The 27,545-nt window shown below is 36.9% G+C and overlaps 1 protein-coding gene across 2 annotated transcripts; it reads left to right on the top strand.

Moving 5' to 3' along the window:
- The first annotated feature begins 643 nt into the window (after positions 1-643).
- Positions 644-27,545, top strand: LOC122138274 (glutamine--fructose-6-phosphate aminotransferase [isomerizing] 1). 2 transcript variants are annotated; one of them, XR_006155464.1, is made up of 19 exons: positions 644-769; positions 4,273-4,488; positions 4,988-5,113; positions 5,240-5,298; positions 5,381-5,515; positions 5,599-5,660; positions 6,727-6,806; positions 7,251-7,359; positions 7,537-7,700; positions 11,381-11,476; positions 11,906-12,003; positions 13,708-13,828; positions 13,909-14,066; positions 20,768-20,882; positions 24,123-24,250; positions 25,321-25,488; positions 25,715-25,876; positions 27,348-27,474; positions 27,519-27,545. XR_006155464.1 is itself a non-coding variant. In XM_042730168.1 (18 exons), the coding sequence occupies exons 1-18, from the start codon at positions 763-765 to the stop codon at positions 27,390-27,392; spliced, it is 2,049 nt and encodes a 682-aa protein (XP_042586102.1). In that variant the 5' UTR covers positions 644-762; the 3' UTR covers positions 27,393-27,486. The 2 variants fall into 2 exon arrangements, 1 of the variants encoding a protein (XP_042586102.1); XM_042730168.1 differs by lacking the exon at positions 27,519-27,545 and having other exon boundaries at positions 27,348-27,486.

A 27,545-nucleotide genomic window follows, 5' to 3' on the forward strand; every position in this document is an offset into this window, starting at 1 on the left:
ACATCTTTCCAAAACAAAGAAAATTGAGCGTACACTAAATCAATCACAAACTTGCAAAAACTGGTCCAAAATACTTACAGTATAATTACAGTACCAAAATAAGTGTACAATCATTACATCTTGTATATTACAAAAGTTGCACATTGTGTCAATATCAGGTTTTAATTTTTGGCTAGAATCTGTGGATTCATTTGAAAAAGATAGCCTACTTCTCTGACTTTGTTCACAGTAAAGTATTCATGTAGCAAAAGCCATTTTTTTTTTTTTTTTTCCAGTTTGCAGTATTTTTAAAATTACTCCAATAGGCAGTTACATATATGGTTTGTCTAATATTATTGGCAATGTGTCTATTCTTCATGAATCCAGTAATTGAGTCAAGCACAGTTTTCTCTCAGCAAAAATCACAGCAAGTATTTTATACGCATTATATAATAGACATATTGGTCGTCAATTATCAATAAATAACAGATCTTTCTTTGACTTAGGAACAAGTGTGATAAGACCTCATTCATACTAGATGGCAGCTGACCACTGGAAGTACTTCAGTAAGAAACAGTGGACACGCATCCTGCTGCCACGTCTGAACTGACGCTGTAGGCTGGTAACTATGTGACTGACAGCCGTCTCAGCCAATCAGCGTGGTCCAGATCAAGGCGTGGACGGTTTTCTCGCCCAATTAAATACGCTGTGGGCGGGTTTTGAATGACAGCGATTCAGACCGAGCCGAGGAACTAAACAGCTCTTGGCAGCAGCACCGGAGACATGTGTGGTGAGTATGCCAATGAAAACTTCCTTTTTATTTCATATTTACACTGATAATATACGTACCGTTTACTCAAATTACACGCGTCATAGAATAAAGGCACGTAGACTGAAGATAGAGTGAGATAGAGAAGCCGTTGGAGGGAAAGTCCACTAGCATTTAGCATCGGACAGAGGCTGTGTCTTAAATCCTACAGCAGCGAGTCGCCTACTTAGATAGCATTAATCAAAGCTACGACCGCGGTTATGATGCCCAAGACGTGTTCTAGATAGATATGAGCTTAATGTATGTATAATTTAAGTTCTATGTATTATTTATTCTGTTCTGTATTCAAACCATCCACATTGAAATCTTTGTGCTTTAATTAAAGCACACTGTGTAGTCTTGTTAGGTAAGATAAATATTGGTTCGTCATTGTTTAATCATCAAACATTTCCATTATTTGAATTATTAAATAATTCCATTCTTTGAAGATAAGACCACTTTTCCCAGTCAAACAGGTCACAGAACCTCATTTAAAAGTGACCACACCTCTAATTCAGGTTTGGTTTGGTGCTAAATGTCACACACTGTCTGCTTAAGACAAAGAGAAACACACTACAGGTTAGGTTACACATACATACTTAATACTTTTAAAAACTCTGTGGAGAAGGGCTCAGATGTCCTTTGTCACATGTAGAGGTAAGGAAGTGATAGAGAGAGACAGAATGACCAGCTGGAAGTTCTTCTTCCAAAGGTTTTCTCCTGATGAGCTAAATCTGTATGACCTCTTCTTAAGATAAAGACATTCAGGAGTTTGCAGCCAGCCTTGACGGAAAGCAGGAATTGTTCTTTTTGCCTGTGACAAAGGGATCTGTAGACTAAAGTTTTAGATTAGATTTGTTCTAACAGGGTCAGAAATAAGAAAACGCTGGTTTCTGTTCGTGTTTTTTTGGGGGAAAGAAGGGTTCAATGCATCATGTAGACATACTCTAAACGTCATGCACATGTAATTTACAGATGGCTTACTCGCTCAAATATTAAAGATACCGCTGCAAAATCCTGTTTAATTCTGTTAGTCAGAGGGAGGAAAAATGGTCATGAAAACCTAAATTATACATCTTTGATCCATTACCATGTTTAGTAACTAAAAGGAAATGTAATGTTACACAAACATGTCTCTTGTAATAAAATCAATAGTATTAGTCTTCATACTAATAAGATCAGTAAGATTTTTTAATATATTTATAATTTTATTCAGCAAGGATGCATTAAATTGATCAAAAATGCCAGTGATTACATTCATAATGTAACCGAGGGTTTCTATTTGAAGTAAATTCTATTCTTTAGAATGTTCTATTCATCAAAGAAACCTGAAAAAGAAAAATCACAGACCAGTTGTTTTTATACTGATAATAAGAATAAAAGTTTTTGAGCACCAAATCTGCAAATTAGAATGATTTCTGAAGATCATTTGACACTGAAGACTGGAGTAATGATGATGGAAATTCAGCTTTACATCACAGGAATAAATTACATTTTAAAATATATTAAAAATAGAAAACGGCTATTTTAAGTTGTAAAAAGATTCCACAATATTATTATTTTTACTGCTATTAAATGCAGTCTTTGTGAGCATAAGACATAAATAAGTAAATAAATAAATAAAACCAATGCCAAACTTGCTGAACAGTAATGTACATCTGTGTTTAAAGAACATCTTTTTTTGATGGGTTTAGGCTCAGGTTTATTTTTTGAGGAGGTGAGGTGATGAAACTATATTCACAATCCATCCTTCATTCATTTGAGCAGGTCATCTGTCTAATAAAGCAGAGCCTTGTTTGACTACCCAACACACACACACACACACACACACTTGCATTTGTTGTTTAGAGGGGACTCTCAATAGGTGTAATAGGACACAGCAAGTGTCCTCATAAACCATGTTTACATTGTAGTACCCATGTCATTATACACATTTTCTCCTATAATTGATTTTGTTCTGACTGCGTGTGTATCAACACAGATGGATGTTTCTTTTCATTAGGCTTCTTAATTTCCATAGTATCACTTCTTTGTTAGCGGCAATGTGTTTGTAGAGTGGCTTCTTTCTAGTGCGTATCCTCCCTCAGTGTTTACTTGAAGATGCCAGACCGGTTGTGTCTGCTTTACCAGACCACTTCTTTATCAGCAATCACGCCTTGCTTTTCTTGGCCATTTATCTAGCAGCTGCTTCATCAGGGTGTCTTTCGCTTTCTTCACTGATTGTTTGTTGCTCTGTTTTTAGGGATACTGCAGTTTTCCAAAGTATAGCAAAGGCTTACATGCTGATGTTTTGTATTTGTATTCAAACCACACACCCCCAAAATAAGTTGGGTGTTTTTAATTGCAATGCAAAATTTAATGGAAATTGTTTCGGTTTCGGTCACTTGAATCTGTTTGTTTTTCTTTAAAGTCACGTTTGAAACAAAAGTAGCATCAGATCTTTTCTTTCATGTTTTAATCTGTTTTTGATCAGATCGTTTTGAGTTCAATTTCAAATGAAAATTTAAAGTTCAAAAAATTAAATCTGCATTGAAGCATTCACAATAAGATAACTAACATGCATTTAGACAATTCAAGCTTTCGGTCACATGACCGGCTCAAAGACCTGGAGGGCAAAACATCCATAGAACTGCAGCACAAGCCTATCAATTTTCTATCTGTTTAATTCGGTGTTCACTGAATTTCGCCTTTTAATATCTGCCTTTTACTACATTACTACTTAATGCAATCTGTGTAAAAATAACTGGTGGTCAGTGCAGCAAAGCTTCGTTTTGCCCTCCAGGTGGGTGTTCCTATAAGGGTGTGACTTCATGTGAAAACTATTAATAGATCCTAAATGCATGTTAATCCTGTACTAGTTATGATGTAAATGCAGCATTAGTTTGCAGGCACACCTGGTTTAGATGTGACACAATTAAGTAGTCAAGTCTTTCTTTTTTAGAGTCTGAAAGAGATGTACAGTGATCTTTATGTAGAATAGTTTGTGCTGAGGAATGCTGTAATATTTATGTTTGTATTTGCATCTCAATGAACAGTGGAAAAAAAAAGAAAAAACACTTTCAATTACCTGTTGCCAGATGAATCTTAATTTGCATACCATATTTTTATAATGCAAAAATCCTTAAACTTATAAAAACTTATAAAAGGTTTTGCCATTTTAAGAGAGACTAAATAGCAGTGGCTATTTAGCTAGCTTAAATGTGTTTTGTAAATTAAGTAAATATTGCCTTGATTGTTCACTTAATTTACTTTCATTTGTTAGCATGTGTGTGTGTGTACATATATTTAAGAACTCATACATGTACATAACTTTGCATTTGGATGTACAATCACTTTTGTTGCACATAATAGCCTCTATATCTGATGTTGTATATTGTATAGTATTGATAGTGTGTGAATTGGAATGCAGCCATAGTTTTTGAATGAATTGCTGAAAGTGCAGTGAAAATCTGTCTGAAATAAAAATGTTCTTTCCCTATCTGAAGGCATCTTTGCGTATCTGAATTATCACGTGCCTCGCACTCGCCGTGAGATCCTTGAGGTCCTCATCAAAGGTCTGCGTCGCCTGGAGTACCGTGGCTATGACTCCGCTGGTGTGGGCATTGATGGAGGAAACAGTAAGGAATGGGAAACCAACTCCAAGAGCATCCACCTGATCAAGCAAACAGGAAAAGTCAAAGCGCTGGATGAGGAGATCCATAGTACGTAATGGTGGTCATTTTACAGGTCAAGGTTAAGCACAAAACACTTTTTACAATAAAAACTAGACTTTGCATTAATGTGCTTCAATATGCGTCACAGAGCAAATCACGCAATGCAACTAAATGTCACAATCTCAACATTTCTGCAATATACTTTTTTTGTGGTAAATCTCTACACGTGTGTGCTTTCACATGGAGCAGCATTTACTACACAGAGCCGTTGTTCACTGACAAGCTGCGCTAAACTACAATCATATTTTGCGCATGTTTTGCGCAGCTTGTCAGTGAACAATGGCTCTGTGTAGTAAATGCTGCTCCGTGTGAAAGCACACACGTGTAGAGATTTACCACTGATTACAGAACCGGTTTTAATGACGAGATGCGCATTAAATATCGTGCCGATATTTATCGTGCATCCCTAGACAAAAACATAATGATATATCATTATTCATTATCATAGAATTGATCCCTATACTAAAGTGTTACATCTGTTCTACAGGGCAGCAGGATGTTGATCTTGATGTGGAGTTTGATGTGCACCTGGGGATCGCTCACACTCGATGGGCCACTCACGGCGTCCCCAGCCCGGTCAACAGCCACCCGCAAAGATCTGACAAGAACAACGGTCTGTTACCAACAACCTGCTCTTCATTACGCATATTTACTTTCACAGACTTTCCTATCTGTAAAAAAGAAAATGTTTTGGATAGAAGTGTTCTGATTTTGTAGTGATTATTTTATTTGCTTGCAGAGTTTATCGTCATCCATAATGGAATCATCACCAACTACAAAGACCTGAAGAAGTTTCTGGCAAGTAAAACATCATCTCACCATATATTTATCCAACCAGCGTGTGTCTATATTTTGACCATTTATGTTTGTATGTGTACAGGAGAGCAAAGGCTATGAGTTTGAGTCTGAGACAGACACGGAGACCATCGCTAAGCTGGTTAAGTACATATATGATAACCGGGAGAGCGATGACATCACCTTCACCACCCTCGTGGAGCAAGTCACCCAGCAACTAGTAAACACCTTTTCTGTTGACACACTAATGGTCATGAATAATAAATGTAAATGATGTGGTAATAAACAGCTTCTCTACTTCAGGAAGGAGCTTTTGCCCTGGTCTTGAAAAGTGTGCACTATCCGGGAGAGGCAGTGGGCAGCAGGTAACTTCAACCTTAAGTAGTAAACATTAACATGTGCTCAATTAAATGCGTTAATGCATTCATTCAGTTCAGCTGTTTGAGTCAGTTTGATGTGATTTCTAAAAACTGCTTGTAACATTCTGAGCAGTCCCTAATGGAGCTTTCATTATCAGGAGAAGGGAAGACGTTTAAGTCCCTCTCTATGGACAGTTACAAATGAAACCAGATGGGGGCGTTTAACAAAAGCAAAATCATTGTATGGTCAAATTAGTTAACTACAGTATAAAACATGAACTAACAATGGAAAATACTTCTAAAGCTGTTACCAATAATAATTAATAAATACTGTAAATAAAAAAATAACAACAAATACAGCTCATTATTAGTTACTGTGCATTTACTAATGTCAACTATTATTGCAAAGTGTTACCAAAATTTCATTATCAAAGCACAGCAAGTGATACGCTTTTCATATAAATGTGATGTTAACAAAAAAAATTGATTTTTTTTTTCTTTCACCGTATGTTTTGTTGCACTTGTAGCAATCTAGGATCTGTTTTTGCACAATGAGGTCACATTAACTCAGAATTGGCTTGTTTGTATTTATACACACCAATTATATTATATACGTGCATAAGCACATAAATATTTTCTGAATCCTATTGTAATTTTAATGAATTAAGAGTATTCTAAACAAGCCACCAAATGCCCAAGGTTAGTAATTTGCATATCATACCCAAACTATTTCCATTTAAATGTACAGCCCTTCTTCACTCTCAGCAAACATACAACGCACTTATTGCCCTCTGGCATGAAAGAACACGCAGCAAGATCCTCTAGCAATGCTAAGTGTGCCGTCATTGAATCATGTTTAAACACATTTAACAGCTTGTAAACACACTTTACAGGTGCTTATTGTCTGTAGCTCTCTTTAGCTAGCTGTATCTTTTACATATGCTCAGAACGTATGTTAACTTTCAGTTCACTGTATTTGAATCATTTGACAGCCCTATCAACAGTACTATATTACAGTACAACTAAAAGGATTAACATCTCATTAACATGCATTTCTTTTGCATCCATTCAGGAGAGGAGGTCCATTACTGATTGGAGTTAGAAGTGACCACAAGCTTTCCACCGATCACATCCCCATCCTTTATCGCTCCTGTGAGTTCACACACACACACACACACACACACACACACACACACACACACACACACAAACACACTGACCTCCCACCTCGAACTGAACTGGCACATATCCTGTAAAATGCTCCGACAGGTTAAAAACGGTCCTGCAACATGCTCAGATTCCATTGAATTATATCCGTCAAATAAGTAGGCAGAAGTCCAGAAATTGAAAGCCAATTACTAAGCATTCATATAGTGGCAAAACCAAGACATGCACAATATCCAGCTGTCGTGTAATTTACTTGCAGTCTCCACTTCTGTTATCAAATGATCCTCATATTGCTATGCGACAACTTTTACTAACGTCATAAATATCATTCTTGCATATATTCTCTTCAGAGTTACCAATAATAAAGCTAAAACAAATACTGAAAGGTGTATATAGTGATTAATAATGTTATTTGTGTCTTTGATATAGCTGGTAAAGATAAAAAGAGCTGCAATACTCTGCCCAGGATGGACGAGGACACGTGTCTGTTTCCTGTGGACGAGAAAGCCGTGGAGTACTACTTTGCATCTGATGCCAGGTACATGTATTTCTGTTTTGCCTCATCCATTCACTTCCGTCATTGGTTTTATCTTTATAATGTGCAGAGAGAATTAGTTTGCACTGGTGTTTCAAGCACAAGGGGTAAAACCCAAAAAGAAAGGAGTGGATTTAAACAGAATATGCATTTAAATGGCTTTATTTGATGTCACTGCAGTGCTGTCATCGAGCACACCAATCGAGTCATCTTCCTCGAGGATGATGATATCGCAGCAGTGCGTGACGGGCGTCTCTCTATCCATCGGATCAAGCGCACAGCAGGGGACCACCCGGCCCGTGCCATCCAGACCCTGCAGATGGAGCTGCAGCAGATCATGAAGGGTGAGGACAGATTGAAATCACCAGTTGCAACCTGATTGACCAGCTTCTGCAAATTCTCAGGTTTTTATCAAGTGTGCTCTACACAAAGTTTCAAGGAAGAATCTTTCCAAGGAAGCACTTGTCCTTAGAGTAAACATTGTTAGCAAGGTTTATGTCACTTCTCAGGAAAATGTTGATTGTTTTAAATGATGTAGTCATTTAATTGGCACTAATACAACACACACATGCAGAACTACAAATAGCAAGTGCACGTACTGTGTAGCCTTTTAATATGGTTTTTAACAACAAATGAAATGCATCTATTTAATAATTCATTCTCGCACTCTCTCTCTTCCTTCCTTTGGCTTGCTCCCTTTTATCAAGGGTCGCAACAACGGAGTGCTCTGCACCTATTTAATAATGCATTAATATATTAATAAATTATGTCCACTATTCTAATGCATCATTTTATTAATATACTCTATGCCCACTGCTCTGATGATTACTGACTGCATTTGTGCTGGTTCTACTGAAACTTAATTAACATTCAATAAGACAAATCAAATTATTGATGAAAATCAATAACCGTTAAATAAAAAAGGACTCTGGTTGGTCACTTTACATATCACTTGGTCTGATCTTATTCTTGCCTCCCACTTGGAAAAAAAATGAAATTATTGACTAAGTTAGTATTAAGGATTTTAAGTTTAGAGTTTTATTTATTAGTGTCCATATCAATAGATTATAACATTCTGTTTATTGTAAGCCTGCGCTGCAGTTTTGTCATCTGCCACTTTAAATGCTCAAACTTGTTAATGTTTTATCTTTCATCAGCTGGGAAAAAAAATGTTCTGAAAGTGACTTCAACTTTAGAATGATTAGTACAATGTTAGTTAACAAATGCATAGCTTTATAGAAACCGTATGAATGACCTTTTATGATAGTCAGCAATGTGGTTATATGAGAATAACCAGAAACTGACGTAAAACAGAGCAAAAAACAAAAAAAAAAAACACTCACACAATCTATTTATGCTTCATGCTAATTATTTACTGTGTGTAAAGTGTTGTGTGTTTTGGTGATCATAATTTCACTGAGGTTGCTTTTGACGTCATTAGGTACGTTTACATGGAACCTTTTTGCTTCCATCGGAAATAATTCATTCTGATTGACGAATCCGAATGTAGTGTAAAGTAAGGAGAAACGAACGCTAAATAAAGTGATCTGGTTAATATGCGTGTATATGTGACTTTTTTATTATTCTGATTGTTCTTCTAGTCTTATTACAATCGGATTAGTAGGGTCCATGTAAACGCAGCTATTGAGAGATGTTTGCTTGGAAATCGAAGAGCCTGTTAGACATGATTACATTCTTTTTACGAAACTGTCATTGGGGAAATACACAGATGATTGGATATAAACCAACCACACCCAGTATGACCCACATTAAGATTGCGAGGTTAAAACGAGTTCTCAGGATGTTTATGGACAAACTTGTCAATGCAGCTCTTCCATATAAACCTTTAAGAGAGAAATGACTGGCATAAACCAGAGAGAGAATCAAAGAGGTCAGCTGTAACAATAACACACCAACTGTGTGTGGTTAAACGCTGATTTGTGCCATGGCTTCAGGAAAAACTCCAGTTTTATAAAACAACTTGGCTTGTAGGACCACTATCACATGTTTCTCTCACTGACAATCCAGACAAATTGAATAGCTAAAATGGCTTCCCAATGCCAAAATCAGACATTTCCCAGTTTATGAACTAATCCCCAATTTTTGCACATAAGGAATTTAGTTACACTTTGTTTTAAGCACTAATTCTTACTACTAACAAGTTGCTTATTAGCATGCATATTACTACTTATAAAGCACATATTTATGCCTTATTCTGCAAGACTATATTCTAGAACCCTTAGTCCTAAACTTAACAACTACTTTACTAACTATTAATAAGCAGCAAATTGTGAGTTTGAGACAGAAGTCGTAGTTAATAGTTAGTCAATAGTGAAAAAAATTCCTCCCCACACTAAAGCGTGACCAGGAATTTTAGTTACTCTTTGCTGTTTTGAGGGACTGTTTTAGCTCCTTCTCAAAGATGATAACTTTTCTGTGGTAGAGGAACTGTAGGAGGTGCTTTATTTCATTCTGCATAATTTTTAAAGGGATACTCCACCCCAAAATGAAAATTTGGTCATTAATCTCTTACCCCCATGTCGTTCCAAACCCGTAAAAGCTTCGTTTGTCTTCAGAACACAATTTAAGATATTTTGGATGAAAACCGGGAGGTTTGTGAGTGTCCCATAGACTGCCAAGTAAATAACACTGTCAAGGTCCAGAAAAGTATGAAAGACATCTTCAGAATACTCCATCTGCCATCAGTGGTTCAACCGTAACATTATAAAGCGACGAGAATACTCTTTGTAAGCGAAGAAAACAAAAATAATGACTTTATTCAATAATTAGTCTCCTCTGTGTCTCTTCACATCACAGTAGCGCCATTTTGGAGAACATCTGCTGGACGCAAACTGTGTACACTCTTCTGTGTCAGCCGTGCCATAAGGATACGTTTTTTACATGCATTTACGCTTTGATTTAAACTAAAACTGCACATCCATGCAGCACAGCTGACACAGATGAGCGTACGCAGTTTGCGTCCAGTGGATGTTTTTTTAATTGGATTTAAGGTTTTCTGGAGAGACACAGAGGAGACGAATTGTTGAATAAAGTCATTATTTTTGTTTTCTTTGTGTACAAAAAAAATATTCTTGTCACTTCGTAACGTTACGGTTGAATCACTGATGGCAAATGGACTATTCTGACGATGTCTTTCATACTTTCCTGGACCTTGACAGTGTAATTTACTTGGCAGTCTATGGGACAGTCACAAACCTCCCGGTTTTCATCCAAAATATCTTAAATTGTGTTCCGAAGATAAATTAAGCTTTTACGGGTTTGGAACGACATGGGGGTAAGTGATTGACAACATTTTCATTTTGAGGTGGAGTAACCCATTAAAGGAAATGTTGCACATTTTTAAAGAGGCCTTCATCTCTTTGCTTTTCTATCATTTGCATTGCATTCGAGCGTTCTGATTGGAGCTTTCCAGTTCTGCATGCAACACGTATCATGCACCCTGTAAACAAACTATGGTTATGCATCTGAGACTAAGACCACCATAGCACTCACTACTACTGTCGAGCTTGAGGAGCTGACATGTATTAGAGAGCAAATGTGTGCTTGCTTTCCAGCCACCAGAGAGCAGTACATTGCTTCAGATGGGCACTGCTTTATATTTCTCCTCCTTTTTTGCTCCTCCTTCATCTCTCCATCCACTCCTTTCCTAATTTCTCCTCGCCTCCCCACATTTCATCTGACCTATTGTGAAGAAAAAAAAAAAAAAAGAAACAATTCTCATGACCTCATTTCTGGGTATGGCATTCTCGCATTCCTGCTGTGTATCTCAATGATTTTGTGAGAAAATAATCAATCAAGAATTTCTAATCGAGCAGAAAATTAAGGGCTTTGGTTTTTGCTTGGCGTCAGTGGCTGAAATCTCTTAATTCTCTCAAAAATGTGACACAATAATTCACTCAATAGAACAGAATGCAGTGATTTTGTGATGTTTATCACTTAAAAGCTCCCTTTTGTGCTTTGCTACAATGAGACTAACTTGACTCTATTTCTTCTTTAAAATCAGGAAACTTCAGTTCCTTCATGCAGAAAGAGATCTTCGAGCAGCCAGAGTCTGTGGTCAACACCATGCGAGGAAGAGTTAACTTTGAGAACAACACAGGTGAGGCCAGCTGTGCTCAGATCAGCAAGTCCTTTCCAGACCAGACACAAGTAAAGTTTCTAGGGAATTCATAGTTCTTGAATTAAGACGTATCGCTACACTGGTCAGAAGAAATTGATTTAACAGGAACAATGTGTGTCAAATGCCTTTGCAAACATTTACCAGCTGACTCTTTACACTTACTGGATGGGTTGACTTTGGTAGAACTGAATGGTTGGTCAACTGCATCGTTGTCAATAAAACAGGACTCTTAAGCAATGAGTCAGATTTCTGGGGAATGCCAAGTAGCAAGTTTCTGTCTAATCTGCTTCCTTTAAAAGTTTATAGTGTAACAGAAGGCAAAGAAGTTACTGGATATAGCTGATTTTTCCTGGATTTCTTTACTTTTATACCATTTTTTTCGTAATTTGTGTGTGTATGTGTTTGCAGTGATCTTGGGAGGGTTGAAAGACCACATTAAAGAGATTCAGAGATGTCGGAGGCTCATCATGATCGCCTGTGGGACCAGTTACCATGCTGGAGTTGCAGTATGTACATCATTACACAAACACACGGAGGTCCACTTCACACCTGGCATTAGTATGGGTTTTCAAGCGAATAGATCTCATATTGAAGACTCACTGTGATGCCACATTTGGAGCTGGTTAGGGATGACTAACAACATTTAACAGAGTTGTAAATGCTACAAAACATATGATTGGAAAAGTTAGTTTCAATAAGTGGTTGGCTGAAGTATCAAAGTTTTTGTTTATCTCAAAATTTGATTTTGACAGTGACAGGTCTTTTATTATGGCAACATCAGCATCTAAGCACAGATGCATCAGATTAATAGTGTTTGCGTTTCTGTTATTAGTAATAGAAAGACAAAGTCTGAATATCTAATAAATATTTAATTCTGTGAACCATGCAAACTCCATCAGTTGGATCGTCTGAAGTGTGCATTTGTAGCCTGCATAAAAATAAGTTTTCTCAGAGTGTTGCAGTCTCTCTGTCTGTGTTGAATCTTCACTCACTTCTCACTTCAAATATTTTCTGAATAGAGAAATGCAATAGATTAGATATCTTATTTATTATCTGTTATATGACAGAAAACATTTTGAAATCGGATTACATTGGAGACCTGGAATCCAAGGTGTAAATGCAATCCAGCTGAAGATTGTTCAGATAAGAAACATGTGTCATTGTCAGGTGTGAAGGGGGTCACAGAGACTTGTACAAGTTTAAATCCATCATTTAAAGGGGTCATATAAGGAAAAAGAATTGTCCTCTGAAAAGTTTCAGAACCTGAGTCTTCCTATCTGTAAAAAAAAATGAAACCAAACTGCACACACAATATAATGTTATGTAAATGTTCAGCTAATGAAAGATGAAGAAGCACAGACTCTACAGAATTTACATAGTGTTAAGAAATTTACAGAATGTACATAGTGTTAAAGCTACAGCTATATAAAAAAATGTTGGTAACACTTTAGGGTCACACCTTATTTTAAGGTCCAGTTCTCACTATTAACGAACTATTAACTATGACCTTTGCCTCAAACTCCTGATTTGCTGTTTATTAATACTTAGTAAAGTAGTCATTAAATGTAGGTATTGGGTAGGATTAGGGATGTAGAATATGGTCATGCCAATATGTTAATAATAGGCATGCTAATAAGCATCTAGTTAACAGTGAGAATTGGTCCCTAAACTAAAGTGTTACCCACTTTCTCACTTTAAGCAAATTGCTTATGAACATGTAGTTAATGGTTTGTTAATGGCGAGAACTGGACTTTAAATAAAGTCTGACAAAAATGTCCTATTTTGTTCAAAAGGTACTGTCACGTTTGTTTGGTGAATATTTGTGGGTGAAATCCAGTGTTTTAATATGAATCCACACAGTATGGAATTTTGTGACTTCCCAATGTAGATTTTGTTAGGGTTTAAGTTGATTGCACAGATCTACCATTTTGACCAGTAGAAAGCTGCTTGGCTTGAAGGGGACTTCATAGAGTGCTACACTGTTGGCAATAATCAATGGACCCATTTTGCTGAGATTTCGCTTAAATGACTGGAGAGAATGGATAATTATCATGAAAAAACACAAACACACTGCAAAAAAAGCCTTGACTAACAGTCATAAGTTGACTTTAGGGTAAAAGAAATGCCTTTTTTCACTTTATCATATTTTATTGCATCATGTCTGAATATAAAATAATAACTGGTTCATTCTGGTTCTGTTTCTGGCTTAGACTCGTCAGGTACTGGAAGAACTGACTGAACTTCCTGTCATGGTGGAGCTGGCTAGTGATTTCCTGGATCGAAACACGCCTGTCTTCCGAGATGATGTGTGCTTTTTCATCAGCCAGTCAGGTGGGCTTGCATGCCTGTGTGTGTTATGAATTATGTTTTTGAGGTAGGATAGTCATCTGAACTCTGATGTGTGTGTTCAGGAGAGACGGCAGACAGCCTGTTGGCTCTGCGCTACTGTAAGGGGAGAGGTGCCCTGACGGTGGGCATCACCAACACTGTGGGCAGCTCTATCTCAAGAGAAACAGACTGTGGTGTTCACATCAATGCTGGCCCAGAGATTGGTGTGGCTAGCACCAAGGTGGGTTTGGTTTTTTAGGTTGTTTCTTAATTTATCAAATAATTTTATTGCTAAAGGAAGAGGGGAAAATGTGGTGGCAATGATGGTAATGCTAAAGCAGCCCACAGTGGCTATGGTTACTCAAGGCGAATGCCTCCTCTGTTCATAGGTTTCTGAAAACAGACACTCTGACTTACTTGTAATCTACCTTTTTGTTTACAGAAATGTTTTTTGAAAACAGTGTTGAAGTGTTCTCAATGTAGCATGTAGGGTTAAAACTGTTAACATATGTACAGTTTAAGACACTTGAATTTGGGAAGTTCAAACACTAATTAGGTGTCAGGCCCCGCTGCAATCCCCCTTCTAATTCACACCATTCTCCAACCCATTTCCACCAATTTGCATTCAATGCTCAGTACAACAAATTCTTTTCATTTCATACAGTTACTGTGTATTACCAGTGTGAATGGCCCATATGGCAGCCCTCATTATGTGCTTTAAATTGGCCTATAACCCGTGGCTATCCCAAAGCCAAGGGACCTGTTCAAAAAAATATCCATCAATTTACCCACTTGGAAACATGTTCAATATGCTACAGTAGTACTAGATGAACTAGACCTAGGAAATTGGTTATCCTTTTTACTTTGGAGTAAAAAAATTAGCCTAAGATGCTGACATGGCATTAAACAAATATATACTACTACTACTACTACGGAGTAATTGAACACATTTTTTTTTAAAGGTGCATTCAGTAGTTTGGTGCTAATTTAAAACACTTTACATATCAAAACGTTTTTGTGACGTATCATCCGAATGGTGTATATTCACAGAAGATGAAGATACCATGAAGTACTAAATTTAAAAAAGTGTTTCAATTATGCATGGTATGCTGAAGAGGCAAAGTAGGTCTGAAGACAAAAAGACCAACAGAGACAAAAACGAGTGTAAATATTGATGTGGAATACATACTGGAGCACAAGGTGAAAAGATTTGAGTACAGAGAAAATCCTGAGTAGTGATGTGTTCAAGTTGCTTCTTTTTTTGTTGGATCGGTAAGGACTGCTCTCTGAAGAGTGAACCGTTGTGGTATCTATAAGTACATGCTTGCTAAAGAACTTCTTGATGCACTTTTAACAGATGGTTGTTGAGTTGAACAGTGCTGATTTGAATGTGAGAAAATGGATAAGAATTGAGAACCACCACATACAAGTCTAATGAAGTCACAACAAATATGTGAAAAGAAAAAAAAACTGTTCTTGGAATCAAGCGTCTGAGCAGCTGGATTTGGCTGGATAAGAGATGTTAATCCTGAGAGAAGAAATATGACCACAAAAGAGACTGCACTTTTCATACTCTTGCTGCTCCGGCCTTACTCTACCCCTACTTTTTCATCCTTCTCAAGAGGAGAAACGGCATTTCAAACTGTTAGCGTGTCATGCATGGAAAAAAACAAGAGAGATCCAGTTAATTTATGGCTAGGCTTCATAAGGATAGAAATATGGATGCCTGCAGGCTGAATGAGGTGATCTAATTGCCTATATAAGTATCAGATTACAGTGAAACAATGAGGGTGAGGTGCCAGGACATCTGCCAAAATCATGCATTGGTATTTTAGTAAACTTTTTTTTTTTTAGCTCTTGGAACAATCGGGCAGGCAATTTTCAATGAGTTTAAGTGATAAGTTACAGACTCCCTCGGATGTCATCCAGGTTTCAAATGAGATGCAGGACTCTACAGTTCAGAATTAAACTCACTCATTAGATCTGTGGTTTATTTGTTTCTGTATTCAAGAATAATTATGATGCAGTTGTGACTGAACAAATTACCAAAGGTTGTTAATGACCACGTGTTACGTAGTTATAAAAGAAACCCCCCTTCCATAGTCATTACTGCGAAGGTTGGGGCTATAAAACATTAGCGTTAAAGTCACAAATAACTGAATTTATGCTGAGATCATATAGCGGATTGTTCGTTAGGTCATATTCAAGTCAGTATGAAATCAAAAATAACTCTTTCTACTTTTGATATTACTGCAAAAAAATTGGAGTTCGTATTTCTTCGTCCTCCACAATCGACTGCAAATTTTCATTAAGGTTTGACATGAATGGCCACTTTTAAAGATCCAAACAATTCTATCCATCCATTTTTTTTTCATGCTTAAAACTGCTTGTCCTATATAGGGTTAGGAGGATGCTGGAGCCAATCACAGCATCTCAGGCCAAGGCAGTCAAAACCCTGGACAATTCCCAACGTTTTACATGCTGTACATTACATTACAGGTTGAATTCATGGCGATGTTAATGATAAACATACAGGTGTCATGTGATTTATTGTGAAAACCTGGTAATCAGAAGGTAGTTGGTTCAGGACCTTCAAGAAGTGATCCATGAGCTTTCACCTTTGTGTCCTTGATTAAGACACCTCAGGTTATTCCTGGGGGTGCCTGTCCTGTTAAAACGTTTATGATGCCATTCTATGACAGGAAGTAAAATTACTGGAAATCGTTTCCACCGGCCCTGGTTTTGCGATGATGAATTGCAAATCTATTGTTACTGTATTTGCTTTTTTTAAATGTCAATGAACATGAAATTGTGGTCGCGATAATTTCTCAGGAGTCTCCGATGAATACCCTTCGGAGGGATGGTCATTCTGGAAGCTGTTTCCCCAACTGGAACTCTCATCACAAAGAGAATGACACTCTGACTTTCTCATCTATCCATCAATAAAAGTAGAAATCCATCCACTCATTCTTCTTTTATCCTCCCACTTCCCAACTCATATTTTTCCAGATCGGGACATTAAGTGTCCACAAAGGACTTTTTGTTGGGTGATTTTACAAATAATAAACATGTACAGTCATGCACCCTCAAGTCGAGGTTATCTGGCCTTCTTGCTTGCTGTCTAAATTATCCTTAAACCACACTTTTAAAATGTCAGGACTTTTGAGAAACGTTGGATTGCTCCACAAATGCAGGCTCTTTCTCTCTATCCGCCCGTGTCTGCACAGCACCAGAGCAGTTTCTCAGGGGAACTTCTAAACCCACACCCACAACTACTTGGAGTGTTATACTCCTGGGTTTCCAGATTGCAGCTGTAATAATTTGGATTGCAACTAAAAAATTGGGAAGTTTAAGCTAGGGAATAAGATGACCCGCTTCTGACTGAGAAATGAAAGCGTCATGTAGAGGCCAGTTCTCTTTTTTTTCCTGACCCTTTCGTACATGGGCGCAAGGCTTGGGTACATTATATTGGTAACTTCACTGGCTGGATTTGTGTGGGCAGTCATAATTTGGCAGTTGTGGCCGACGATTTTCAACCCAAATATCTGCCAATCAAACATCGTTGCAGTCAGCAGTTTTCCGAGCAACAGACACCGTCCAACTATTCCTTCCAATTTGCCAAAATACACCAGTTGCAGCACAGCTTGCATCCAGTTAGCTTATGCCCAGCCCATCTTGTGAGCTGCTGTATTTGATGTAGATGTGACATATTGCTTGGTTTGCCTGATTTTGCTGTGTTTGTAGTCCTCCCTCTCCCATGAGGCCACTGTCCTTCAAGAATGTTCCTACTGTGGCAAGCTTTGATTCCTTCATAATTCCATGCTTAAAACTTTCAGTGCTCAGGTAGGGGTTCTTTTTTGACACTGTTTTCAAAGTCTCAATAATGTCATGCTACCCATTGACACTTCTGTAGTTGAATTGTATTTTATTTTTTCTTCAGTGACTATAAGTCACTCAAGCCTGTTGTGGCGCTGTTTGATCCTCACTGGATCCATGTACTGTTTTACCTACTGAAATGGAGAAAAAAAAAGGGAATCATGCACTTTCTTGAACTGAAACTTTGCCCTGGTATCCAGTTATATCAGGGGTAGGCAAGTTTGGTCCTAGAGAGCTGCAGTCCTGCAGAATTCAGATCCAACCCTGAAAAAAATCCTCACCTGCCTATAGCCTTAGTAATCCTGAATTCATTGATTAGCTTGTTCAGGTGTGTTTGATTAAGGTTGGAGCTGAACACTACAGGACTGCGGGTCTCTAGGACCGAACTTGAGTTATATAATACTGTTGCATCACCCAACGGTTGCTGCCCATAGTGGTGCCAGAAATGACCAAAAATAAATGGTGTCTGTTTGCTTGGTCACAGTCAATCTGAACCCCCCGTTTAGAAACATCTAGAGCAGAGATGTAAAAACTGTAGCCCTGCAGAGTTTAGTTCCAACACACAAACCATGTAGTTTTCAAAACAGCCTGAAGGACTTGATTAGCTGGATCCAGTGATTTAATTAGGTTTGAATCTAAACTGTACAGGGCTGTGGCCCTCCAGGAATCAAGACACACCTGAACCAGCTAATCAAGGTCTTCAGGAACACTACAAAGTTGCAGGTAGGTGTGTTTGAATCCGGGGTTGGAGCTAAATCTCTGCAGGAAATTGGATCTCGAAGTCCAGAGTTGATCTAGAGCAAGTGTAAACAACCCTGCTCAAGACCCTAATATTGCATTGTGGCTATTCTCTAGTCATTGAGTGTACATCGGTTGTACACTCGTTATTGCGGCACATTATGGGATTGAATGAGTGGCATAACATCCATGGTTTCAGACATCCCTACAAATTGCTGTCCCCTTACAGTATAGTGTCCCCGTCACTATACTTAGGCGTTAGGACCTACACAGACCACAGGGTGAGCACCCCCTGCTGGGCTCATTAACTACTCTTCCAGCAGCAGCTTAGTTTTCCCAGGAGGTCTCCCATCCAGGTACTGCTACAGCTTCAGTGGGCAACCAGTCTTGGGCTACAGCCCAACCTTTGCAGTCATCCAAGTTTACACTTTGGGGATGCAATTTTGCACGGACTGTTGAGTAGTACACCATCGTAGAAGTCATTTTTCAAATGCAACTTATGCCTCCATGCTTTCAGCTTCTACATGCAAGAAGAGACGATAAATATACACTTTATAAAAGACTCAGTTGTATTGTTATAATAGCCATTATTATAATAGCCAGCACTAGAGAAAACTGAAAGGGAAAACCGACTTTTACACTGCCACTAAGGCTGTCAGCCTTTGCAGTCATCCCACAGGTCTGCGCTTAGGCTACTTAATGTTGCATGGACTGTTGGGTTGCAGAGGTCTGTAAATTGACCCGAGTCCAATGGGACCAAACTACCATTGACTACTTTAGAGTTGAGTTTGCATCTTTTTTTTTTTTTATGTATAACTGAAGGTTTGCACCAGGTTTGGGTTTATGTTTAATTTTGAGAAACTTGTTGCCTTTTAAAACCACACAGATGGTTTAGATTACTGTGCATTGGGACTCTGGTAAATTGGTTAAAAAAAGGGCTGATGGTTTAATGTGATCTAACGGCTCACCAAGATCATAATCTGTCAAACCCAGTCACCATCTCTCCTTTGACCAAACTACTAACCTCAGATTGGTACAGGAACTTTATCCCTGCAGGTAGTGAACTGTCACAGATGAAAAGCATCTGTAAATAATAAGCGATAAAGTAATGTATCCATGGATCAGTGCTCATGTGGTAGTGATTTGCGAGGGTGGGTGTCTGGTCTGTGGCTTTTCTACCATCACTGGAAGTATCTCGTGTGAACTCAGAGAACCATAAGTGAGCCAGAGCATGTTGTCAGACGTCCTAAATGCTTCCTAAATGTGCTTCATATCTGACTGAGAGTGGCTTTAATATGCTTTGAAAGATAATGGCATTACACCAGATTACATTTAGACATGTAATGTGACAACGTATGTGTTGAGGAATGCTGTTAAAGCGATTTACAAGCCTTTGGCTTTGGAATCAAAGGCCTTTGTGAGAGATGAATGGAGAGAAAAATAGGAAGCACTTTTTCTTTCTCTTTTCCCCAGCTTTATTTGGCAAATCATTCAACCGAAGCATTTTTGGTTTTCTTTCTTCATATTTTTTATGACACCTGAAAAACAATACAGTGTTTTTGACAACCCAAGTTCTCTCGCTTTGTCATTTGACCAGGTGTAGAATGTGGATTATAAATGTGCCTTTTTTCTAATAGAAGGAGACCCTGCAGATCAAATACGCATTTGGGGTATTGCTGTTTTTATTAAATTGCTGCATAGAAAACATCTATCAAAATCTTGGTGGCCCCAATAAGTGTTTTGACACTTAAGCCACTGTTAAAATGTCAGAATGCCATTGTCTTGCAAAAATATATTGTGTGTGTATATGTGGCCCTATGAAATCCATATTTTTCCAATTTCCGTTTTTTTCTAGACTCTCTTTTAATGGTTAAGCTAAAAAATATTAAGTATTAATTTAAATAATGAAATGTACACAATTTAGCAGCAGTTTATTAAAAATTTAACCAAAATAAAAATTTTAAGGCCTCATGAAATGTGTTTTATTTTTTTCTCAAAGTAATTTTTTAATGACTTGGAATGATGTGGTGCAGATTTTTATGTCTTTTTTTTTTTTTTTTTTTTTTTTTTTTTTTTTGTGGATGTTTGAAGCCTCAAATTCAAACAGCTGTCCTAGCAGAGTAACCACAAGTAACCACATCTTGGTTTATATTCAGTTATCTAATGCCTTGATATGTGAACTTATTTTAACCATGGGTTCAGTGTCTCAACTACTTTGTGGGGCCACTGTGGGCCAGAGTATACTGTAAGATTGACCCCCATTTATAACAAGCACATTTTGAGCTCATGTGAACTCTGTTTTGTGCTGTTTGTTTTTATTCATTGCAGGCATACACAAGTCAGTTCGTGGCTCTCATCATGTTCGCCCTTCTGATGTGCGATGACAGAATCTCAATGCAGCCACGCAGACGAGAAATCATACAAGGCCTCAAAGTGCTGCCAGGTAAACACAAATACAACTGTGTGTGAGTTTTAGAATTATCTAGAATTGCTTCTAAGGTGATCTTAGTCATTAGTTACAATAGTAAATTTGATAAATTCTGTGTTTTTGTGCACATGTGCATTTTGTGTACATTTACATTGGTGAAATGCAGACATCATAGAGCTCCATGTGCATGTAAGTGCATTCGCTCAGGGGTTTGTGTGCAGAGAGGAGTAGACGGCCTCGGCCAGCTCTCTCCGTCACTGCTGGAAGTCTTTATTGGACCTCAAGTGTCTGCTGGGGCGCCCCCCCCCCCTTCCCCCATCTTTCTCCAGTTCTTGCTTTCTCCCTCAGTGGAGTTTTCGTTCTACTTCCAAGCCAATGAGGTCAGGAATGTATTGGCAGCCAGTTACTGATGTTCCCCCTGCGCTCCAGCTCACTGTTCATATGAAGAAATGCTGATTCTGCCATTAATGCTAGCATGTTTTGAATACTGTGTTTGCAGTCTTTGGCCCAAAACATATATATGCAAGTAGATTAAATGTGTCGTTGCCACACATGTACGTATTCTCAGTTTTGCCACAAGGGGTTGTTCCATTTTGAAGTTCAGCTAGTGTCATGATATAGCAGTAGTTTGAATAGATGGGATTGTGTGTGTGTGTATGTGTGTATGTATGTATGTATGTATGTTTGTTTATGTATATATACATACATACAGTCAATCATGGCCAAAAATATCGGCACCCTTGGTAAATATGATCAAAGGCGGCTGTGAAAATTAATCTGCATTGTTAATCCTTTTGATCTTTTATTTAAAATATTCTCAAAAATCTAACCTTTCATTGGATAATAAGAATTTAAAATGGGGGGAAATATCATTATAGAAATAAATGTTTTTCTCTAATACACATTGGCCACAATTAAGGACACCCTTTTATTCAATACTTCTTGAAACCTTTATTTGCCAGTTTAACAGCTCTAAATTTTCTCCTATAATGCCTGATGAGGTTAGAGAACACCTGACAAGAGATCAGAGACCATTCCTTCATCCAGAATCTCTCCAGACCCTTCAGATTCCCAGATCCATGTTGGTGGTGCTGCTCTTCAGTTCACTCCACTAGTTTTCTACAGGGTTCAGGTCAGAGGACTGGAATGGCTATAGCAGAAGCTTGGTTTTGAGCTCAGTGACCCATTTTTGTGTTGTTTTTGAGGTTTGTGTTTTGATTATTGTCCGGTTGGAAGATCCAAACGTGGCCCATTATAAGATTTCTAACAGTCAGTCAGTCACTTATTGATTTTTTTTTATCTGTTGGTATTTGATAGAATCAAAGATGCCATGTATCTAAACAAGATGTCCAGGACCTCCAGCAGAAATATAGGCCCACAACATCAAAAATACAGCAGTATATTTCATTGTACTCATGGGGTACTTTTTATATTTGCTGCAAAAAGCTAATTTTTAAGATTCATCTGACTATAGAAGCCAGTCCCGTTTGAAGTTCCAGTCGTGTCTGATAACTGAATATGCTGGAGATTGCTTTTGGATGAGCGAGGATAATTTTTCTTGAAACCCTCCCAAATAACATGAAGTGATGTAGGTGATGTTTGACAATTTTTTCTTTTATTATTATTATTATTTTTTTTTTTATTTAGTTAGGTTTTCTGACCCCGAGACTATTTTCTGCAATTCTCCAGCTGTGATCCTTGGAGAGTCTTTAGCCATTCAAACTCTCCTTTTCACCATGCATTAGGACGATATAGACACACATCCTCTTCCACGCAGTTTCATAACATTTTCTGTTGATTGGTAATTCTTAATTATTGCCCTGATGGAGGAAATGGGAATTTTCACTGCTCTAGCTCTTTTCTTAAAGCCACTTCACCAATTTGTAAAGCTCAATAATCTTTTGCTGCACATCAGAAATATATTCTTTGGTTTTTCTCATTGTGATGGATGATTAAGGGAATTAGGGCTTTGTTTTCCATCCTCTTTATATTTCTGTGAAACAGGAAGCCATGGCTGGATAATTTCATATTCATAATCACCCTGGAGTGCTTAAAATTGTGAATATGAATGGGAATATACTTCAGAGATATTTTTCTCATAAGAATTTCTAGGGATGCCAATAATTGTGTCCAACGTGTATTTGAGTAAAACATTTATTTCATAATGATATTTCTCCCCATTTTAAATTCTTATTATCCAATGAAAGGTTAGATTTTTGTGATTTTGTTAAATAAAAGATAAAAAGGATTAACAATGCAGATTCATTTTCACAGCCTTCTATAATATGAAAATTGCATTGATTAAAATAAATAAATATAATAAATATATAGTAATTAATTTATTTTATTTATTATTTTAATCAATGCAATTTTCATATACACACACACACACACACACACACACACACACACACACACTGATTCTAACACACACACACACACACACACACACACACACACACGAATCTATCCAAACTACTGCTCCATAATGATTTATATAATAAATATATAATAAAAATTTTAATATACATTGTTTTAATATACATTAATTATGTTTTATATAATATAATTTTGTACATTTTATTTTATAATGCAAATATTATATAAACTATAAAATAAAATTATTTTATTATATTAATAATTAATATATTAATTATATTATACAAAGTCTATAAATTATAATGTATATTACAAATTGAGTTCGTCAGGATTTTATGAACACAAACTTAGTATTAATTCTATAAATTAAATAAATGGCTATAAATATTTATATAATATATTTTATATAGAAATTATAATGCATATTAAAAATGTATGTGTATTACAATTAGTTTTGTCAGAATTTTATGAAATCAAACTTAGCATTTATTATATAAATTATATAAATCTGTTATTTTATTTTATATTTTATAAAGATGTAAAATAAAAAAATAAAGTCTATAAATAATAAAGTATATTATAAAGTTAATGTGTATTACAAATTGTTTTGTAAGGATTTTCTGAGTTAGCTTTACATGTTACAAAACATTTCTGACAGCTTCTGTTCCATACAAAAAAAAAAAAAGGGAAGGACATTTAGATATTACCTATTCATTTAGTTCTGTTCCAGGAAATCCTTTGCTTTTTTCACCAGACATTTTATAGCCTTCACTCACATAACAAAGAGGAAACATGACTTCTTAGCTGCTGATTTTCTGTAATTGGTATGTATTCTCATTTCTGTCATAATAAATAGCTGTGTCTCTCTTTCTGTAGATCTAATCAAGGAGGTGTTGAGCCTGGATGAGGAGATTCAGAAGTTGGCAGCTGAGCTGTATCAGCAGAAGAGTGTTCTCATCATGGGCCGAGGATACCACTACGCCACCTGCCTGGAGGGAGCTTTGGTTAGACCGCTTCCCTTACTCCTTTCACCCATCTAGCACTCACTCCCCTCCTTCCTCTGTTTCAAGTCTCCTTAAACCATGTGATAACTTCGTGGAAATAACAGACCCAAATTTAAGTCATTATAGCTCTCAAATTTCTTTAATAGCTCTCAAAAAATGGGGAAAAGTTCTTCAAAAATGCAGAATATGATCCCTTTTTTACATCTTACATTTAGTGTGAGATTGCTTTTAAAAAAAAAAATAATAATAATATTCTTATACTGTAAATGTCAAACTTTTAAAGTGATTTTTGGATGAACTTTCCCTTTAACCGAGTCTCTCACGCATCCCTCTATTCCTGATTTGAGGGTAATTTATACAGATTGAAACTATGCTGTTTCACGTTCAAGAATGAGCAGACGTGTACATCCAAGTCTTACAGGAAAGTAAGAGCAAGGAAGAAAATGACAATCTTAACTGGTGGACTTCAGAATTTTCCAGAAGCTTGGCCTCATTTAGCCTAACCACAGATAAACAGAGGAAGCAGTCTGACTGTGTTAAGAAAACCCCCACATACACTGGAAGTGAGGATGAATCTGTCATTGAGGCATTAGCAAGCTCTGACCACAAATATGTCCATATTGAACATATGTACTTTTAGGTATTTTTTTCTAAAATAAAAACTAAATGCTACCGTTTTTTATCTTTTTTTTATAGTTTGTTTTGCTTTATTTTGCCTTTTGTGTGTGTGTGTGTTTTGGAGCTGACAAAATTCATAGTTATTGGTTTGGTAATATTGAGAATTGGACCTTAAAATAAAGTGTGACTGTTTTTTTTTTTTTTTTTAGTTTGGGTTTTACTTTGCTGTGCTTTTTGTTTTGCTTTTGAATTTTCTTCATTTTCCTTTTGTTTTTGCTTTGCTTTTACTTTTTTTGTTTTGCTTTGTTTGCCTTGCCTTTCTTTTGCCTTTTTTGTTTTGTTTTGGTTTTTGTTTTACAGTGCTCTTTTTTTCTGTTTTATTTGTATTTTGTTAAATAGTTCCCATCTAGTCAGTCTTTCCATGTTAAAGCTTGTGTTTGTGGGTCATTTAGAAAATTAAGGAGATCACGTACATGCATTCAGAGGGGATTTTGGCTGGAGAGCTGAAGCATGGGCCGCTGGCTCTAGTGGACAAACTCATGCCTGTCATCATGATCATCATGAGAGACCACACATACACCAAGTGCCAGAACGCACTGCAGCAGGTCGTGGCGAGACAGGTAAGAGCCATTCAAATGTTCACATTTATCATTACTGGATTTGCATGTCCTGAAGGTAGTGCTACTGCTAGTAAGATATAAAATAGTTTAAAATTCCGTAGTACAATAATTAGAGATGCTGTACCATTCACAATTCAGTATGCCAAAAACACGCAAGGATAGACTGAATTAAAAGCTTCCTATATAGAGACAGCCCTAGCTGGATGTGGTTATGTTTCTATTGTAGGGCCGTCCGATCGTGATCTGTGATAAAGATGACTATGAGACCATCAAGAACTCCAGCCGCACCATCAAAGTGCCTCACAGTGTGGACTGTCTGCAGGGAATCCTCAGCGTCATCCCGCTACAACTGCTGTCCTTCCACCTCGCTGTGCTCCGCGGATTCGACGTGAGTCTCTTCTCCACTCGCTTGCATCTCACCTTCTGATAAATAAATGCTATTATTCAGCAATGACACATTCAATCAATCAAAAATGACAGTTAAGACTTAAATTGCTACACTAAAGTTATTTTAAAAGTTCTAAATTTAAAAAGATTTTTTTTTTTTTCCAATTGGACACATTTTTCTATACTTGTGTCACTTTTGTCACACAGTGAGCACAACAGCAGTCTATGTGGGATAAACTGTGGATCATTTGTCATTGCCTTGGCACCAAATGATTTCAATGATCTTTCTAATTACATGAATTCTTTTCTCAACACCACCAAAACTCTATACACCTAGAGGCCAATTTGCATGTTTACATACTGTTAAACCTAAGTTAAAGGAACATAACATAATACAACAGTGAATAAAACATCAATTTACTACAATTCCAGAGTAATACATTATTGAAATATATTCTGAATGTTAAAAAAAAAATGAAATGCTATCAAAATCGTTAGATTTAAGTGAACAGCTACACAGTCATTTGATAACTTTACAAATCATTCCTAATTTGTCTCCTTTTGTAGATATGGTAATGTAATGTAAACATTGACTACTGTATGTAATATTTATTGCAGTGAGTTCTAAACCAGTAGAAAGGTGTCATTCTTGGCTTGTAATGGAATTTTACAAAAGTACTACCTGTTGTTAGTGTTTTTAGGTCATTGTTTTTTGTTGGCTGACAATCTTTGCTAGTGTTATGGAAGAATGAGTTGATTTGAGACATGTATGAAGTGTTTTAGTGCATTATGAATGTGCAGTTAACTGCTGTGGCAAGATGAAAGCTGTTAAAGAGCTGCATAATTCTTTTCACCAGTATCAATATCACAGAAAACTAATACTAGCCTACAATTATTTAACAACAACAACAACAACAACAACAAAAAAAAAACACTCAAGCTCACCAGAGACGAGTAAACAGTCACCGGTTAAATACAATTATTATAACCAATAGGAGAAAGAAAGTACAGTAGAAGAAAAAAACAAGAAATAGATTGTATGAAGTAATCAAATGTATAAAAACACTTAAACTGAATGTATATTTCTTATTAAAGTTAAAAAAGTGATTTTAATCAAGAGCAGTGAGAGATTTGATCTATTTTGTTATTTGATTAACATGAATCCCAGACAGAAGGAATATTAGACTGCTGTCACTTTAAGAGCTGCCCGGTTTCAATATACTGCTATACGTGTTTTCTTTCTCAGCTGTTTGCTTTCACTTAAGACCTAAATTACTGTTTATGAGAATTGTTTAAGAGTGTGTTTACGAGGATACTTGCAAAGACGTGCATTTTGAGTTATAGGAGTGTGTGGCAGCAAAAATAACTCCTGTTCAATACTCAGTATCAAAAAAATTGTTTCATGTTCAGTACATATTATGCCATATTACTTAGTGTGTTGTTTTTATTTCTTCTTTTCTTGCTCTACACAGGTGGATTGCCCAAGAAACCTGGCCAAGTCTGTGACTGTTGAGTAATTGCTTCCTGATCGATGCCTCAAACACACACACACACACACACACACATACACAGACAGTACAGACTATCAAAGACATGAAGATATTTGAAGATGTTGGGTAGTTGATTCTTTATAGGTGATTAAGATATTTGAAGATAGGGTTTTATACATG

This window comes from Cyprinus carpio, chromosome B8 (genome assembly GCF_018340385.1).
Source record: "Cyprinus carpio isolate SPL01 chromosome B8, ASM1834038v1, whole genome shotgun sequence".
NCBI lineage: Eukaryota > Metazoa > Chordata > Actinopteri > Cypriniformes > Cyprinidae > Cyprinus > Cyprinus carpio.

Excerpts from the sequence above, each read along its gene's own strand:
- LOC122138274 (XM_042730168.1), top strand. Across the intron at positions 5,299-5,380 it reads AAGACCTGAAGAAGTTTCTG|GAGAGCAAAGGCTATGAGTT; the intron begins GCAAGTAAAACA and ends GTATGTGTACAG. Across the intron at positions 7,701-11,380 it reads GCTGCAGCAGATCATGAAGG|GAAACTTCAGTTCCTTCATG; the intron begins GTGAGGACAGAT and ends CTTTAAAATCAG.